This window comes from Mauremys mutica, unplaced genomic scaffold, assembly GCF_020497125.1.
Source record: "Mauremys mutica isolate MM-2020 ecotype Southern unplaced genomic scaffold, ASM2049712v1 Super-Scaffold_100098, whole genome shotgun sequence".
Lineage (NCBI taxonomy): Eukaryota > Metazoa > Chordata > Testudines > Geoemydidae > Mauremys > Mauremys mutica.
Window position 1 is genome coordinate 780,605 of NW_025423265.1, and position 17,558 is coordinate 798,162.

Genomic DNA, 17,558 nt, shown 5'->3' on the forward strand with positions numbered 1-17,558 from the left:
TCTGACTGCTGTTATATTTACAGTTCATGTTCCTTTGCATTTTTGCCAGACGTTGCATACATTGGCCACTATCCCTGTAGCTGCAAAGCACTGGGTCGGGAGTGTCTTGCCCATCAGCTTTTGCTTCATAATCCGAAAGCCAGCATATTCTGCTGTTGATCAGCAAAAGACACTGCCTACCCTAGCTGTCCTAGACAGTGAGAGGTGACCCAAATGGCAGGGCATAGCTCGGAGAAGAGGAAAGGGACACATGCTGCAGCGTGGGTACCAGCAGTGGCAGTGGGAAGTAAGCCCCTGGTGTTGGCAGATAGAGCACAGTTTACAGCCCTGCTAGGACATTAACAGTGTTATCTGCTCTCATGATTTTATTGTAAATCTTGCATTATCTGGTGCTTTCCATAAAGCTCCTAGAGTCATGTGATTACATGGGAGACTCGGCTTTATTTTAACACGTAAGTTTCTAACCTTTGCAGTGGCAGCAGTATTGCTAAACCCAGATGTTCAAAAATCATGCGATTGGCTTTCATAGCAGGAGATTTTGTAAAAATAATAGATTGTGTTCTTTTTATTGGCTTTCTGCTTTTTGAGCCTTTAGGGTCCACTGGGGTCACATTATGAAGCTTTCTCCACAGCCATGAGGGATAGAAACTTACTTTTAAGAATGAATGCTGAAATCATCACATAGCCACTTGGCTCCAGGAGCTGGGCCGTTAAGGAAAACAGTAATTGTCATGAGACTTGTGACAAAATCATGAGAGTTGGCAACAGCGCCAGTAAAAACATGCCAATGGGATTCCTGAAGGGCGGGGCTGCAGAAGACAGGGACCCAACGTTATTTGTTTTTAATGTCATGCTTGGGAGCGGCTACTGCGCTAAGCCTGGGCATGCAGGAAACCAGGCAAGGACGGTGTGAGAGGAGGCGGCGCGCTGCGCAGGCGCAGCAGCAGCCACTGAACCCGGGTGCAGGGGCAGCCCGGCCTGGGCTGGGACCGCTGCCATCCCTTTGATGGGCCGCAGGGGGCGCTGGCTCGGAGGCGGTTTTAGCGCGCATGGGCGGGGCTCAGGGCGCCCTCTGAGCAAGGGCTGCTGTGCGGGGCCCGCTGTGTGGAGGTGTCTGTCTCTGATTGGGCCCCGCTCTCGAGGAGGCGGGCCTTCAGATCTAGTCCTCGGGCCCCGAGAGGGAGGGAGGATGTGCCGGGTTCCCGATCGCTTCCGGGTCACGGATTGAGGCGGCTTTGCGTGTTCCGCCTCTACGGGCAAAGCGGGTCGGTGATTGGCAGCGTGGAGAGGATCGGTTCCGGGTGAGGCTGCCCCCCCCCCCCCGAGGAAGATGGAGGCAGCGGCCGCTCTCCCCTCAGGGCGGCTCGTGCTGCTGGTGCTAGTCGGGCTAGGCCTGGCCCTGGCGGATGGGGGGCCCCGCACCCTGGTGCTGCTGGAGAACATCAACCTGCGGGACACGCACTCGCTCTTCCTCCGGAGCCTGGCGGGTGAGGGCGGCGGGGCGGAGCCCGGGTGGAGTGAGGGGAGAAGCGGGGGGGGGTCCCCATGGGAAGGCGGGAGTCATGGTCTGGGGGAGGGCGATGGGGGTGGGGGGAGCCTGGGTCCATCACGGCGCAGCCTCCCGGCCGCACTACGTCTCCCCGTTAGGGGTGCGCCTGCCTGGGGTGGCCGACGGGGTCGGAGTCCTCTCGCGTCTGGTTCTCTGCGGGTGCCACGCTGACCCCGCATCCTCCATACGGCGGCGGCGGGGCTTGGTCGCTAGGAAGTGCCACGTGTGTCAGTAAGGACGGGGGGGCGGGGATGCTCTGTACCTGGGGTTGGTGCCTGTCTGGCTTCTGAAGAGCGTCACGTTTGTTAGACTCGCCTCTCCCGTTGTTAGCTGCAGCCCCTGCTGCCCAGATCTCACGAGAGCATTTGCCTCTTTCCTGTGCGTGTTTCCCCGTCTGGTGTTCACGTCACCCACACATTTTATCACGGCTTGATTCACATCAAAGACGGGCATGGAAATGCTATTGAGAGCGCAGAGGTTCTTGTTTGTTTTTAATTTGGTTTGTCCAAAAAGTCCCCGTGTCCCCTGAACACTATGGATTAGATTGTAAGTACCAAGAAGTGTCACTGCTTGGAGACTGTCAGGAACAATTCTGCAGACAGTGCTCACTGGAGTACTGAGACAATAAGTGTATTGTGGAAGAGTAAAATTCTTGACTTAGATATTTATGTAGCAACTTAAAAAGTATCGAGGAGTCTGGTGGCACCTTAACGACTAACAAATTTATTTAGGAATAAGCTTTCATGGGTAAAAAACCCACTTCTTCAGATGGATTACACCTTAAAAAGTATGGCAACTAGATGCTTAGATTGTAATGGGTAAGACTGAATTAAGTGCCTTCTTATCTCATTTTCTAGCGTGATCTGTCTTACACTTTTTTTAAAATTAAAGTTGTGTCACAGTATTCATGGCTATGATCTTTGTTTTCTGGGTGCAGATAGAGGCTTTGACCTCACCTTCAGGACTGCTGATGACCCTGGCCTGTCCCTCATAAAATATGGAGAATTTCTGTATGACAATTTGATTATTTTCTCCCCATCTGTAGAAGGTAAGAGATCCCTTTGCATAAAGGAAAAGACTCAGAAATTAAGTTGTGTAATACTCTGAGGCCCTTGGAGAAGACACACTAGATCTGTAAAGTGCCTTGCAGATATTTGCTAACCTTCATAATACCCCTTTTGAGGCTGGTCTTTTACTGTTCCAGTTTTCCAGATGGGGAGGCAAGAGACTTACCCAGGGTGAAACAATGAGAGGTGGCAGAGCTAGGCCTCGTCCTGACTCCCAGCCTCCTGCTCAACCATGAGATTGCTTTTCCTAGGTTTGATAAAACTGATCAAAGTATTCTTCGGACTTGCTTCATTTTGACCTTGAGGTGGCTTTTGGGGCCTGTCCCTGAGATGTAGAATTACAGGTGTTATCTTCATTCATCATTGGGCAAACTGTGGCAGGAACTGTATGCATTTTAAGCAGCTAAATGGTCATCAGGCAGCTTCTAAAAAGGAGGGAGGGGGGCAGAAGCCTGTAGAACAAAGAATAAGCACACAAATATAGCTGATTGCTTTGGACCTGCAGTCACTGTTGGGTATCTATTTTCTGTAAACACTATTTCATTACCAGTGTTTGCTGTGATAGTAACTGTTATGTCTGTTAATAATTCTCAGACTACTTTATAATCCCTGTGGTATATCTAGAATTATGGTATTGTGGTTCAGTAACAAAAAAAAATGTATTGAATGTGTATTTTTGGAACAGTGCTTCCATAGATTAACAAATGCACTGTTCTAAAATTCTATAACTAAAAGATGGAATAACACTGTCATTATTTAAAATGCCTTGATTTTAAGTGTAGTAGTAGTCGGACACCGCCAATACCACACCGAGTAACCGAGACAGCCAACCAGGGAAATAACCCACTTCCTTCCCTGATGGACCAAGGGACGTACCCTACCCATGTACTTATCCGCTCCACCGATACTGACTTGGACTCCTTATTCATTCCATGGGTGGCGTAGCCGAGCCCACTTATCCACTGACACTTTAAAAACTTTTGCACCCCAATCTGGGTCTATGCTGGTTATGCGATATGTATGTATCTTTTCATCCTTGCAAACGATACCTGTAACCCCCCCATAACCCAAGCCTGACCCCAGATGTACAGTACCTTTCCCTCTCAACCCGTGTATATTTCATTTCAAACATTCACTTTAATAAAAAAATTAAATTGTTCTAATTCACACCAAAATATCTGGATTCTCTTTACCCCTATTAACAGCCTGAATCAGACTTGATGAGGGATTATTAATAGCAACCTTTTTGAAATACATCCCTTCAGGAAAGTGAGAGATCAGGTGATATTGGTGTGATGAGAGAGCCAAGAAAGACCTTCCAAAAGGAACACTCACTTAGCAAGAGTGGAGAGCTAGCTGATTGTGTGTGAATTAAACTGAATAGTATAATCTGTAGCCCCAGGTTATAGCACACTTAACTTCAGGTGAGCCTCAGAGATAGTGTCAGGTAACTTAATTTTGAACATTACTACTAGGACTGTGATATTGGAATCAGATCCTTAGGAGAACTAACTACAGAGCTGTGCAAGAAGAAGCTATTGACTCATGATATGTAGGAACCCTTTTTAAACTGCTTCAAAGCTAAATTTTAGAGTGTGGCATACAGTGTCTTTCTCATGACCTGTTCTTAACCTCTGACTTACTCCACTTCTGTCCTTCTCTTGGTGTTCTGTTTTCTCTTTCACTTCCTTAATTAAGATATTGTAGAGTAAAGTTTTGGCTGTACCTCTTTCGACTTGCAGAGATGCATGTTTCTCTAAATTCATTTGCTTTCTCTTAGATATATTGGTTATTGTTGCTATAGTAAAGTTTAATTAAATTTGATTTTATTAGAGAATGGAATGAGTGAGGAATTTCTCATTATTTTCCCAGGAATGCTTGCATTAGTGCCAGTTGTAATTCAACTTCTACAAGAAGGAATAATTAATATTTCCTCTTGTTGACAGATCTCTCTCTCAATCTCAATGCAGAAGTCTCTCACTATCTTTAAAATGTAGAATTTCTACCTGCAAACAGATAAGAATTGTATCTTGGGGTTGGGTGAGGAAGAAGCAAATCAACTACATGTAACCCAGGGGTCGGCAACCTTTCAGAAGTGCTGTGCTGAGTCTTCATTTATTCACTCTAATTTAAGGTTTTGCGTGCCAGTCATACATTTTAACGTTTTTAGAAGGTCTCTTTCTATAAGTCTATAATATATAACTAAACTATTGTTGTATGCAAAGTAAATAAGGTTTTTAAAATGCTTAAGAAGCTTCATTTAAAATTAAATTAAAATGCAGAGCCCCCGGACTGGTGGCCAGGACCTGGGCAATGCAAGTGCCACTGAAAACCAGCTTGTGTGCCGCCTTCGGCACCTGTGCCATAGGTTACCTACCTCTGATGTAACCAAAAGAAAAGTATGTCTTTAAATGTGCCCAAACAAATAATAATAAAAAATTCATTGGCTATTTCTCTGCAACTGAGATTGAATGGCTAGATCTATGCCTTTTAAAGGCTGGATTTTATGGCTCTCTTTGCCTTCCTTCTGAAGGAATTAATCCTCCCTTAATCCAACCCTTTAATCTATGTTGGCCATAGGTGTATGTGGCTTCAGGATCCTGCTTAGGCACAGGAGGTGCCCATCACTCCAACACAGCTTCTCTATTAATTTGCCTCACCACCCTTGTATTTCCCTCTCCTTCCTTGCTCCAAAGCACTGGTAAAATAGTTCGCTGTCCGCTTTTTGAATCACTAATGTCTGATGCATCTTTTCAGATTTTGGCGGAAACATCAATGTGGAGACAATTACTGCTTTCATCGACGGAGGCGGAAGTGTCCTTGTGGCTGCCAGTTCTGACATTGGTCAGTAAAATCTGCGTATCAAACAAATGGGCATAAATGTTGGCTTTTCATTTTATAGCTGCATAAGAGTTTGCTGGATATAGAGAGCACAGATCAGTCCTGTAGGGGAAGGTGTCTTCCTTGTCATGGGAGCTCTTAGAATTCTGGCTGCAACCTTTTTTAAAGGGGATTTTCAAAAGCTAAAACTATACAGCACTCTGTGCATTCAAAACATGCTACAAACCTTCATCCTCACAATGCTCCGAGGGAATTGGTGGTAAAGAAAAACGAATGCCTTAATTTCACTTTCCAAAGAAAGTTGAGTTCAGCCAAGGGTTGTGTACTGAGTGCACCCAGCAGCCTGGTTAGCAGGACGCTAGCACATAAATCAGGGCTGTCCTTTGTTTTTATTTTGATTTTTAGTTGCTTTTGTGTCTTGTACGTACTGTTAATTGGGAATCCACTTCTCTGTCCTTTTAGGTGATCCTCTGCGAGAGCTGGGCAGTGAGTGTGGAATAGAGTTTGATGAGGAAAGGACAGCAGTCATTGACCATCACAACTATGATATCTCAGACCCAGGCCAGGTAAAAGTCCAGACACTGAATTCTTTGGATATGTCCAGGGCTTGAGGAAACTTGTCTTAGCTAGTACATAGCTTATGGGAAGGAATTTTTTTTTTTTTAAGCAGTTGGCTGTAAGGGCTGGAGACAAATCTTGTCGTCTTCCTTTTTCTCTTCTTTCCCCTCCTATCCATGCTCATTCCAAAGACTGTTTTAAGTAGCAGCTGTGAATCTTATTGAATGATATGCTGCTTTTATTATTGCTCTTATCTTTAATGTGAGATTGCAATTTGTCATGCACCTTTGATCTATGCCTAGACAACTTCTAACATTCCAGTCACACTGAGCAGTTAAAAACACCACCTGGAATAGTCAGTGGTTCACTGTATTGGACCTCGAACCCCTCGGGGGTAGGAGATCAGAATTCCCCCTTTCTAGTGAAATATTTTATTTCCTTTTATTCATGATGGGTCAGGAGATAGAATATCATGCTTAGTAGCCAGACATATTAAAAAAGGTAAACTCTGGCTCAAGACACAAGGACAAAGAGAGATCAATATAGAAAACTCTGTGGAAGTTTATCAAATATATGTGATATCTTGATTTTTCTGTCCTTGCATGGTTCTGAAATATCTGTCTTTACAGGAGAGAGATACAAGATGTCCCAATAATGTTTGAGAGTTAAGAACATAGTTTACAGAAAAGCTATGTTACAATGTGGGGCGCACACAATCCCCAATGGATGGGGGAATCACCATAGCTTTGGGGTGCCTATGTAACTTATTAGCAGTGCAGATTTTGCAAACTTTCCTTTTCTACCGTACCATCTTGTGCTCGCTATCAAACCAATCTTACAGAACGTATAGTAGGACTTGGAGATTCATAATTTGTAGCTAGATACGAGTTCTTCCCAGCCAGTAGATAGTTGAAGGCCTATCCAATATCACTGAAAGAATAACTCTCTAACAGTGGCTTTCAACCTTTTTTTTCATTGCAGACCCCTTTGGAAATTTTAGACTCAGGTTGAAAACCACTGTTCTATGGTAATAGCCTTTCGTGCACCCCATAGACGCATAGTCTAAGGTTGAAAACCACTGCTCTATAGGTTCATGGGGCCTTTGATTTCACTGTGGTGCTGTTATTTAGACTCTCTTAATATGCTTAGTTCTTAGATTGGTATCTCTTCTAGTATGTTGTAATAGCTGAATACTTCCTGGTTTAAACAAAAAATTCTTTTAGTCAAAAAATGTAACTAAAACTTAGTACAGTAAGCACAGTAACTACCCCTCTGGATACACAACTGTCCCTCAGGGAGAATTCTTCTGAGTGACTATAAGTTACATCACCGTTTAATTGTGGCAGCTCCTGACAACATGCTGCAAAGCTGTAAGCTCATTATTCCTTACTTAAGAACATCTTGTGTCCTAGAGCAAGGTCTTGCAGGCCAAGAGGAACCAAACTGCTCTGGGATGGGCTGTGTAAGTGTCACAGACTAAGGCTTGAGGCAGCAGCTGTCCCCCAGTATCTTCTGGCACTTTGGAATGCAGATTCTTCCATGTTGTACTTCAGGGGTAGGCAACCTATGGCACGCATGCCGAAGGCGGCACGCCAGCTGATTTTCAGTGGCACTCACAGTGCCCGAGTCCTGGCCACCAGTCCGGGGGGCTCTGCATTTTAATTTAATTTTAAATTAAGCTTTTTAAACATTTTAAAAACTTTATTTACTTTACATACAACAATAGTTTAGTTATATATTATAGACTTAGAAAAAGAGACCTTCTAAAAACGTTAAAATGTATTACTGGCACGCGAAACCTTAAATCAGAGTGAATAAATGAAGACTCGGCACAGCACTTCTGAAAGGTTGCCGACCCCTGTTGTGCTTTTTCTGATATGCTGAAATCCCTTCTATAGTGTTCACATCAGCTTGTGGCAGCAATCAGAACAAATAGGAACTAATAAACACATGTTCCTGCAAGAGATCTGCATCTGTCGCCCTGGGATTTACCTTCCTTCTGATTTAAGCTTCCTAATATGCAACTCACAAGAGAAAACCTGCTCTAGACTGTAACCAGCAGGGGCTGTTGTCTGTTCCCTGAGGGCTTCTGAGCATGTGCCCGGTTTCTTCTCCTGCTCTTACCTCCTCCATCCCCTTGCCCTGTGTTACAATTCTTCTTCCTGTCAAGAGGCCAGGTGAGACTGCAGAGCCAATTAATGCTACTTCACAGTTCTGGAAGGGCAGCTGTAGAACCTGAGGTGCCGTGTGGTGCAGATCACTAGCCATAGAGTGGCAAGCAGACACACATGTTAACAAGTTGCCTGTGCATTAATGACATTGTTAGTAGCTTGTGAAAGCTCACCACAGGTCTCTTGTTTCCTCCCTGAAGCACACGCTCATTGTCGCAGACTCTGAAAATCTGCTGAAGGCTCCCACCATTGTGGGGAAAACTCCATTAAACCCTGTTCTCTTCCGAGGAGTTGGGTAAGTGAACCACGAGGCAAGGCTGGCAGTGGGGCTGTGACTGAGAACAAGAGGTCTCTGTTTGGATGGGTTTCTTGCCACTATCTTCCCTCCACATAGGTTATAAGCCTAGGGCTGGGGTAGGGACTATTATAAACAAAGCATGATAGGTTGGTTTTTGGTTTCTTCAGTTGAGATGCAACAGGCATTTGGTCCTTTAACAGGATGGAATTGGGGGGAGGGCGGCTGAGGGCAGGCAAGAAAGGCGCAGACTTCATGCTGATTGGGTAATCAAAGGTAATCTCTCAATCTAGTTTTATAAACTTCTTTGAAACAGAAAACTTTTAATACAGTAACTCCTCACTTAAAGTCGTCCTGGTTAACGTTGTTACGTTGCTGATCAATTAGGGAACATGCTCGTTTAAAGGTGCAATGCTCCCTTCTAACGTTGTTTGGCAGCCGCTTGCTTTGTCTACTGCTTGTAGGAAGAGCAGCCCATTGCAGCTGGCTGGTGGGGGCTTGGAGCCAGGGTGGACTGGCAGCCCCCTATCAGCTCCATGCTCCCCTAAGTTCCCTGTGCAGCAGCTGCCTGCAGTTCAGCTGTGTCCCTTCCCCCACTGCCATGTGCTGCTCCTGTCCTGTGCCTTGGAGCTGCTCCCCGAGACTCCTGCTTGCTATGCCAGGGGTTGGGATGGAGGGAAGGAAGAGGCGGGGCTAATGTCAGGGTGTCCCCCTGCACCCTGCTTACCCCATCTTCCATAGAGCAGGGCTCAGGACAGAGGGAGCTTATAGCAGCTGTGCTGTCAGCAAGCTGATCTAATTAACAAGGCAGTGTACTTAAGGGAAATGTGCATATCTCCCTCCATTCCTGCTGCCTTGCAGAGTGAGAGAGTTAACCCTTGAGTGCTCAGCCATTTGCTAGTTCATCATTTAGCAGTAAGGGAAATATCCCACCCTCTGACTCCTCCACCTCAACCAAGCTTCACAATCATCATCACTGTGTACTAGTATTAAATTGTTTAAAACTGTGTGTGTGTGTGTGTGTGTGTGTGTGTGTGTGTGTGTGAGAGAGATTTATAATATAAAAAAAATCTTTTGTCTGGTGAAAAAAATTTCCCTGGAACCTAACCCCCTCATTTACATTAATTCTTATGGAGAAATTGGATTTGCTTAACATCGTTTTGCTTAAAGTCACATTTTTTCAGGAGCATAACTACAATATTAAGTGAGGAGTTACTGTATTTTACTTCTTGCTGTTTACTCTTACTTTCATTGTCCAAGTAGAGAGAAATCCATTCACTTCCCTGTTCTCATGTGCTGAGTTTGTTTAAACAATTTGTATTTGAATTTAGAACATAGAAACACTTCTGTTGAAGTCAAGTTTTGTAAAGGGTTGTTCTTAAAGGAAACTTCAGTCTTTGATGTGATACCATTTCTTTAAAATAGCTTAACTATTCACAGTTGTTTAAAGTGTACAGTTGATATAAAATTAATTGGGCCTGATTGACTTCAGTGTGTGTGTTGCCACTAATTTCAGGAGGAGCTGAGTCAATCCCATGGTCTCAACCTCTGTGAATTTCATATATGTTAGCAGACTTCAATCAGAATGTAGTGCACACTAATCTTCTTGGGCAGGTATCGCAGGTTTGACCAGCTTTCAGGTGTCTTTCTGCTACTTTGACTGTCTCTCTCTCACGACAGGATGGTGGCTGATCCTGATAACCCTCTGGTACTAGATATCTTGACTGGCTCCTCTACATCTTACTCCTTCTTCCCAGATAAGCCCATCACACAGGTGCGCACAGTTATCTTTGTCCTTTTTTGCTTCTAATCCTGTGGAATTAATTGCCTCTCTTTCAACGGTTTAAAAATGGATCAAGAGACTTAACTCAAGTGCCTCTTATATTCTGTGTCAAATACTTATGGGTTTTTTCAAAGCTCCAGTCCATGGTCTCTCAGTACTATATATTTTCTAATATTATCATGGAAATCTTTCTTACTTGCAGTTTCACTGGATCCAAATGGAAAAAGCTTAACAAGACTGCATTGGAAGAAATATCAGCTCTTAACTTTGATACTGTTTTGCTGTATCAAAGGGGCTGAATTCAGACTGGTGAAGTAGAAGCCAAAAGGCTCTGATCCCCATTGCTATTGTGGCAGGCAGTAGAATTTGAAGCCTTTTTCTTCTGAGATGCTGGTAGAATTTGGACCAAGTTGGTAGTAATTGAAAGCTCTGTCCATCTTCCAGCAGGACTGTGACCAGTGTGAAATGAGGTGGTTCTTCTGTTTAGTTTTGCGGCTCTGTAGCTGCAAGGGGTTAAAAACGATGCTGTTGTAGTTGGCAGATTCTGGGAGATGAGTGTCTCAGCTGTGTTGAAGCCTCATGCTTCTCTCCACTTAAGTAGTGCAGTAATCTGTAAAAATGCATTGTGTCTTATTGACGTGATGAAAATGTAGGGAAAAATAATAAGCTGGGAGTTGGCATGAGTGGGACTTTACTGACAGCAAACGTGTTCAACTTCTGTCTGCTTAACATGTTCTTCCATAATGGGTATTTGAACAGGCAGATGAGTAGTTTAAACATTCCCTTTAATTAGGCTTATGAGGTTTGACAAGTCGTTTGACGCGACAATAATAACTTGGATTGTACTTGTTTGGCCCCAGCCAGACCTAGCAGCAAAGTTAAAGATCATCCAATATCATTTAAGTCTCAGACGTTTCCCTGCTACTATTAACTATTTAAACCCCATGGATAATACTGCCTGGCTAGTTTCAGTACTTGCCTAATAAAGCAGCTTAAAGCCGTGATGCCTTCTTTCCATATATATTAAACATGTGAGCTTCTGGTTACTTTTTCTTGCCTTGTGATCTTGAGCACATCATCCCTGTGCCTTTATTTCTCTTGTCTGTACAGTACCCAGCCCACTGGAGTCCCTATCTCAGTTGGGGCCTCAAGGTGCTACTATAGTACAAATCATTAGTGCTGATTTAAATCAATTCTTGTCCAATTTCAGTACCCTCATGCTGTTGGGAAGAATACCCTTCTGATTGCTGGTCTCCAGGCCAGGAACAACGCCCGTGTCGTTTTCAGTGGCTCTTTGGATTTCTTCAGCGATGCTTTTTTCAACTCTGCTGTGCAGAAAGCTACACCTGGCTCTCAGAGGTGCACTAGCTTAATGTGGTCTTCTGTAGGTAGGGTGGGCTATTCAGGCTTTTCTGTCCAAGTGGTTTGGGTACCTCTTTGATCAAGGATCCCTAGCAGGTGATGAGAACTAATTGTATCAAAGATGACTGATGGAAATACTCTGAATACTATCATAACTATCCAGCCCTGCTACTGTAAAATCTACACTGTTTAGGTTATAATAAAGCTTAAGAAGAAGATGAAACTTCCTTTAGGTGCAGTGCAAATTGTCAAACTGGCTAACCCATACAGCTGTCTCCTGTCCTTATAGATATCCTGATGATAGGTGTGTGAGAAGCAGTTTCTGCATCTCAGTATTCAGACATGCTGTGAACACAATTCATAATGTGGGCACAGCTCTTACTTGGAAATTTTGACATAGAATATTATACTCTGAGCGCTGATATAGATCAGATCAATGAGCAAGCTGGAAACCTTTCAGTGCTGATCTGTTAAAATGTGTTTCACTGTATTTTTAAGCAACTACCTAGAAGACCTAGTAGACAGTTGGGGTCTAAAGATCAAACAGTTTTATGGGAAAACTTTCGAGTAATGTGATCATTTAAAATGGGTGCGGACTTTCTGATCTGGCACTTAGTTCTTGGAGAAACTTCATAGGATACCTGACTGAAAAAATGTCTGGTCCCTATGAATGCCCTCCAATGCAGTCTCCCACTAAGCTTCTGTTCTCAACCTCTCACCATCTCTAGGTACTCTCAGACTGGTAACTATGAGCTGGCTGTTGCCTTGTCCCGCTGGGTATTCAAGGAAGAGGGTGTGCTGCGAGTTGGAGAAGTATCTCACCATCGTGTAGGGGAGACATCACCACCTAATGCCTACACTGTCACCGACCTCGTGGTAAGACTGACTGTAGGAAAATGAGTGAAATAGACTTGTGCAGAGAGAATGTACTCTGGTTCATTGGGCTAGGAGTGTTGTGGAAGCGGATTTTATCTCCTCTTTTCTGGTTGGAAAGATGGTTGGCACCCAGGGCCTCACCAGCTAAGGTGTGAAATTTCAGAGGCCATAAGGAAATATAACACGGTGGGGTTTTTCTTCCTCTTAATTGTAGGAACTGTCCCCTTCTTGACAGTGTGTTTCTCCACTAATGTGGAGGCAGAGTCTTCCTAACCTTTAGTTCCTACATGTAACTTTCACTTAATACTAAATTTCAGACTGCTCATGGCTCATACTTGAGTATCATTCAATATTAAGTGGCGGCAGCAGCCAGCTCTGGAGAAGTCTGTGTTCTGTTACCTTAAGTATTACCTAAGTTTACTGATGGGGGGTGGTTATCCTTGCGAATGGTTTCTCTTCAGTCATGAATCTTCTTGATAAACAGAAGCAGCAAAGAATCCTGTGGCACCTTATAGACTAACAGACGTTTTGCAGCATGAGCTTTCGTGGGTGAATACCCACTTCTTCAGATGCAAGTGACTTGCATCTGAAGAAGTGGGTATTCACCCACGAAAGCTCATGCTGCAAAACGTCTGTTAGTCTATAAGGTGCCACAGGATTCTTTGCTACTTCTACAGAACCAGACTAACACGGCTACCCCTCTGATACTTGATAAACAGGTATCTGAGCCTGATCAAAAGCATGTGCTGGAATTTTATCTTCCCTGTTACCTCCATTTCACTCAGATTCGTGATGCCAAGCTTCATTATACAAAAACAGTACATTGGCAAGCCTGAAATACCATGTGCTTTTAATAGAAATTGCAGCTATATATTGGGGGAGGGGAGAGAGCTTAGCATGCCTAGAGAGTTTAAGTATAGCACCCTCAAATTCAAGCCAATTCTACATTGCTGTGCCCACTCACTGATTTGCTACTGAGTATTGGCTTGATTTTCAGTGCATGGTAGTTCAACTGCATTTCCTAGCGTGGAAACTCACTTGGACTCTTATTTTGGAAATAGCAGTTATTGAAAAATTCCCCGTTGTCCCCCCCCCCCCCCTCCTCCGATTTCATGGATAGTGGAGTTCATAGTTTAGGATTGAGATTTCTATTAAATGGATTTCAGGTATCACTCTTAGCTCATTGATAGGGCCCTACCAAATTCATTTTAGTCAATTTTGCATTTTCAGGTGTTCATGTTTTCAGATGGAGGGTCCTGATCCAAAAGGGGTGGTTTGGGGAAGGGGGGAACTCTCACAGGATTGCCACCCTCACCTCTGTGCTGCCTTCAGGATTGTGCGTGGCTGCAGAGCTTCCAGCAGCCGGGGGAGATAGCTGGAGCTGAGTCTAGTCCCCTCCCAAGAGTGGCCATTCAGAGGAAGAGGAAGTCCTGTCCCTCCCCAGACTAGCAGCTTGAGCCAGTGAATGGTAGAAGCTCCCAGCTGGGGTGTCCCCACCCCTGCCCCTCCCCTCCAATTACTACATTTCACAGGGGAGATCTGATTTCATGGTCCATGACATGTTTTTCACAGCTGTGACTTGGGTAGGGCCCTACTCATTAAAAGTGTGCCCTCTTCCTTTATACCTCTGATAATGCAGCGTGCATTTGTATGTTACAGGAGTACAACATTGTGATTGAAAAGCTCTCTGACGGGAAGTGGGTCCCCTTTGATGGAGATGATATTCAGCTGGAATTTGTCCGCATTGACCCATTTGTAAGGACTTTTCTGAAGAAAAATGGTAGGTCTCCTATTGGACAACTAATGTTTCCAACCCTAGGGCTTTGTTAACAATAACAAAAGACTGGGTGTTGACTTGTTCCCCCACCACTGAAACTCGCCTCACTCATATATGCTTACTTGGAACGCTACGGTTCTCCTGAGCAGGTAGTGTACAGAATCACTGTAGGAAGCATGTGCCACTGTTAAGAGGAAGGGTGCACTTCACACAGCTCTCCTACAGCTCCTTCTTCCAGTGGAGCAGCTTTGGGTTCCAGAGGCTAGTCTTCAGTCTGGATGAAAAGCGCCACAAAGTGGGTTTGGGGGAAACAAAGGGCCATGACAAATGAAGGGAGGTGAGAGGCTCTTAACTCCTAATGCTCTTGTTCTATTTACTGTGTAATTGAAATGGCCCTGCCTCTCTCCTAGGTGGCAGGTATAGTGTGCAGTTCAAGCTGCCGGATGTCTATGGAGTGTTTCAGTTTAAAGTGGACTATAACAGGCTGGGATACACCCACCTGTACTCCTCTACACAGGTAAATCGTGTGAATTCTCTTGTCTGTGTGGTAGGAAATGTAAGAGTTCTGGTTGAAATTTCAAGTCAGGTACTTAAACTTTGCAAATGTTTTGAGTGGATACCACATAGGCTGTTAATCTTAATTACCATGTAGTTGCATCCAGCCTTCCTTTGTGTGTGAAATGGATTTACAAGCTATCTTACTCTGTTACCATCTTCAGTTATATGTAGGAAGGCCTGGAAATAAGCCTTTGTAGAGCATTTTACCCTCAGAAACACATTCTTGTCTCTTAAGGCAGTGTTGGACACCTGCCAGGGCTGCCTGCACTGAGGCATAAGGTTTGCCGACATGCTTCTACAGAAGTTGAGGATTTGGAGTTTAAAACTCTAGTTTAAAAATAAGAGATAATTGAACCACTTCTAGGAGTTCTCATACATTTACCTTTCCAGGAAGGTAATCTGGTTCTACAGTCATCTGAGTGGGGCATCATCAGAATGGGTTTGTAAGTTAAATAACACATCTAGAGCTGAGATAGTCCTGCTACACAGAGGACTGAATGACCTCCTCTCCTGTGACCCTGGTCTTGTGTTCTCTTCTCTCCCAGGTATCTGTGCGTCCCCTCCAGCACACACAGTATGAGCGTTTTATCCCCTCAGCGTATCCATATTATGCCAGCGCCTTCTCCATGATGATAGGCCTCTTCATGTTCAGCATCGTCTTCTTGCACATGAAGGAGAAGGAGAAATCTGACTGAGATCTCTCAGCAGGAGCAAGAGCCCTCGTCCAAGACATTGGCTCCATGTGGAGACTGGCAGCACTCAGGGCACAGATTATAAATGTTTGGACTGGAACCCTCAGCTGGTAGGAGCCAGATGAGCCATGGGGATTTTTAAGACTAGAGTGACTAGTGGGAGAGAAATTGAAAACTTTTATGTCTGAGAGGAAGCCACTGATGTCCACAAGAGATCAAAATATATGGCAGTTCCAATATTTGTTTTGAGGTTTTTTTCATGAAACACCATTTTGTTATTTCCACCCCTTCTCAGAAAGGCTCTTGCCTCAAGATTGTTCTCATTTCCAGAATAAAGATTTGTTCTCTGACCTTCTGCTGAAGTTTCTAACTTTTGTCATCGGCTGCATGCATGTTCTCCCTGTATGCTGCCCCAGCTCTGCGCAGACAGCTGGCACAGGAGACCTCGAGCAAACCGCCCAATGACCACAAGATCCATTAAGGTACGAAGGCACCAGGCCAGGTTTGTCAACAAAGCATGGTAATAGCATCTGGCAGACTCTACAGGGATACTAAGACATGTATGTCCGTGACAATGGACACAGCTTAGTGAAGGGCGGGACCTTCCATTCCCCCTTGGCTGATCAAGGTACTCCCTCTGAGATGCATCTTTATACCCTGATACAAACAAGTTAATACTGCCTCTGACCTAGTTAGTTATTGCCCCCAGACGTGGCTAGTTATTACCCATCACCTTGTACATGTTGGTTCGATCAAAACACCTTTATTACATATTGTCATCCTGACGTTATCTTTTAGGAGGAGTCAGTGTGTTCCTGTTATCCTTAAGGAATATTTTTGTACCATCCTTGATATCGGGATGTGTTTGCATAAGTACTCTGTGCTTAGCACTTCTTAGGAATGTGTACTTCTGAAATAGCCCTGTTCTTGCCAGATTGTGTGAGTAGGTCCTGCCTCATACCAGGTCTCTGATACAAGGGCTTACGTCACAGGCTCTCTTCCTACTAGTCATGTGAGGTTTCCTAGAGAGGAACACACTTTCCACATACAATAAATCGAGGACTGGTTCTAAATTGGCTATATGAACTCTATATCAGAAGCTAAACACCTTGCAAATGTTTGGGAAACTATTTGAAATGGGACAATGAAATAGAATCATAGGACTGGAAGAGACCTCAAGAGGTCATCTAGTCCAGTCCCCTGCACTCATGGCAGAGCTAAGTATTATCTAGACCATCCCTTGACAGGTGTTTGTCTAACTTGCTCTTAAAAATCTCCAGTGATGGAGATTCCACAACTGCCGTAGGCAGTTTATTCCAGTGCTTAACCACCCTGACAGGAAGTTTTTCCTCATGTCCAACCTCAACCTCCCTTGCGACAATTTAAGCCCATTGCTTCTTGTCCTAGCCTCAGAGGTTAAGAACAGCAATTTTTTTTTCTCCCTCCTTGTAACAACCCTTTATGTACTTGAAAATTATGTCCCCTCTCGGTCTTCTCTTTTCCAGACTAAATAAAACATGGATATTGCCATACTGTAGGGAGGTGGCCCTGTCTCAAGAGTTAATGTTGTAGTGAGGTTCCTGTTATATAAGGTTATATTTATTATTTTGCATCTGTGGTCAGAGAAGAGTTTTCTGGTAAAACAAACAATTCAGACAGACTTTCTGAGGTGGGTCTTGCAGGATGGATGTAATACACTTGGTATCTTTTTCCTCAGATGTGCTGATCTAGAAATGTGTCTTTGAGTTCTAGGGCATAGAACCATATTGGAGAATGCCTCAGAGAGGGTGTGATAACTCCATCAGCTGCTGCCAGAGTTCCAAGTTCTCCAAAGATATGAAGGGCTAAATGTAGTGGAGGAGGGGAAGCTTCTAACACCTTCTTGCCAAAAAAACATCCTGCTGTAATCAATTGGGAAAAACCCACCTACCCTTCTTCCCTCTGCAGCAGTTTAGAGACCTTAACTCACCCGCTTCTGATAGTCAACATCCACACTCTCCTTCCTAGGGCAGAGGGGCAACAGCTTCCA

General features: G+C 44.3%; 1 protein-coding gene across 1 annotated transcript; it reads left to right on the forward strand.

The window, feature by feature from the left end:
* Positions 1 to 1,307: 1,307 nt before the first annotated feature.
* On the forward strand, positions 1,308 to 15,879 carry DDOST (dolichyl-diphosphooligosaccharide--protein glycosyltransferase non-catalytic subunit). Its single transcript, XM_045001023.1, has 11 exons — positions 1,308 to 1,487; positions 2,487 to 2,597; positions 5,374 to 5,460; positions 5,920 to 6,023; positions 8,387 to 8,481; positions 10,162 to 10,255; positions 11,475 to 11,623; positions 12,355 to 12,502; positions 14,162 to 14,282; positions 14,690 to 14,796; positions 15,383 to 15,879. Exons 1-11 carry the CDS (start codon positions 1,331 to 1,333, stop codon positions 15,530 to 15,532), a joined length of 1,323 nt encoding a protein of 440 aa, XP_044856958.1. The 5' UTR covers positions 1,308 to 1,330; the 3' UTR covers positions 15,533 to 15,879.
* The last annotated feature ends 1,679 nt before the right edge of the window (positions 15,880 to 17,558 follow it).

What these genes read in the sequence shown, in the direction of transcription:
- DDOST (XM_045001023.1), top strand. Translation starts at nt 1,331, where the DNA reads ATGGAGGCAGCGGCCGCTCTCCCCTCAGGGCGGCTCGTGCTGCTGGTG. An exon ending in TTTCTCCCCATCTGTAGAAG is followed by an intron (nt 2,598 to 5,373) that starts GTAAGAGATCCC and finishes GCATCTTTTCAG; the next exon opens with ATTTTGGCGGAAACATCAAT. An exon ending in GTTCTCTTCCGAGGAGTTGG is followed by an intron (nt 8,482 to 10,161) that starts GTAAGTGAACCA and finishes CTCTCACGACAG; the next exon opens with GATGGTGGCTGATCCTGATA.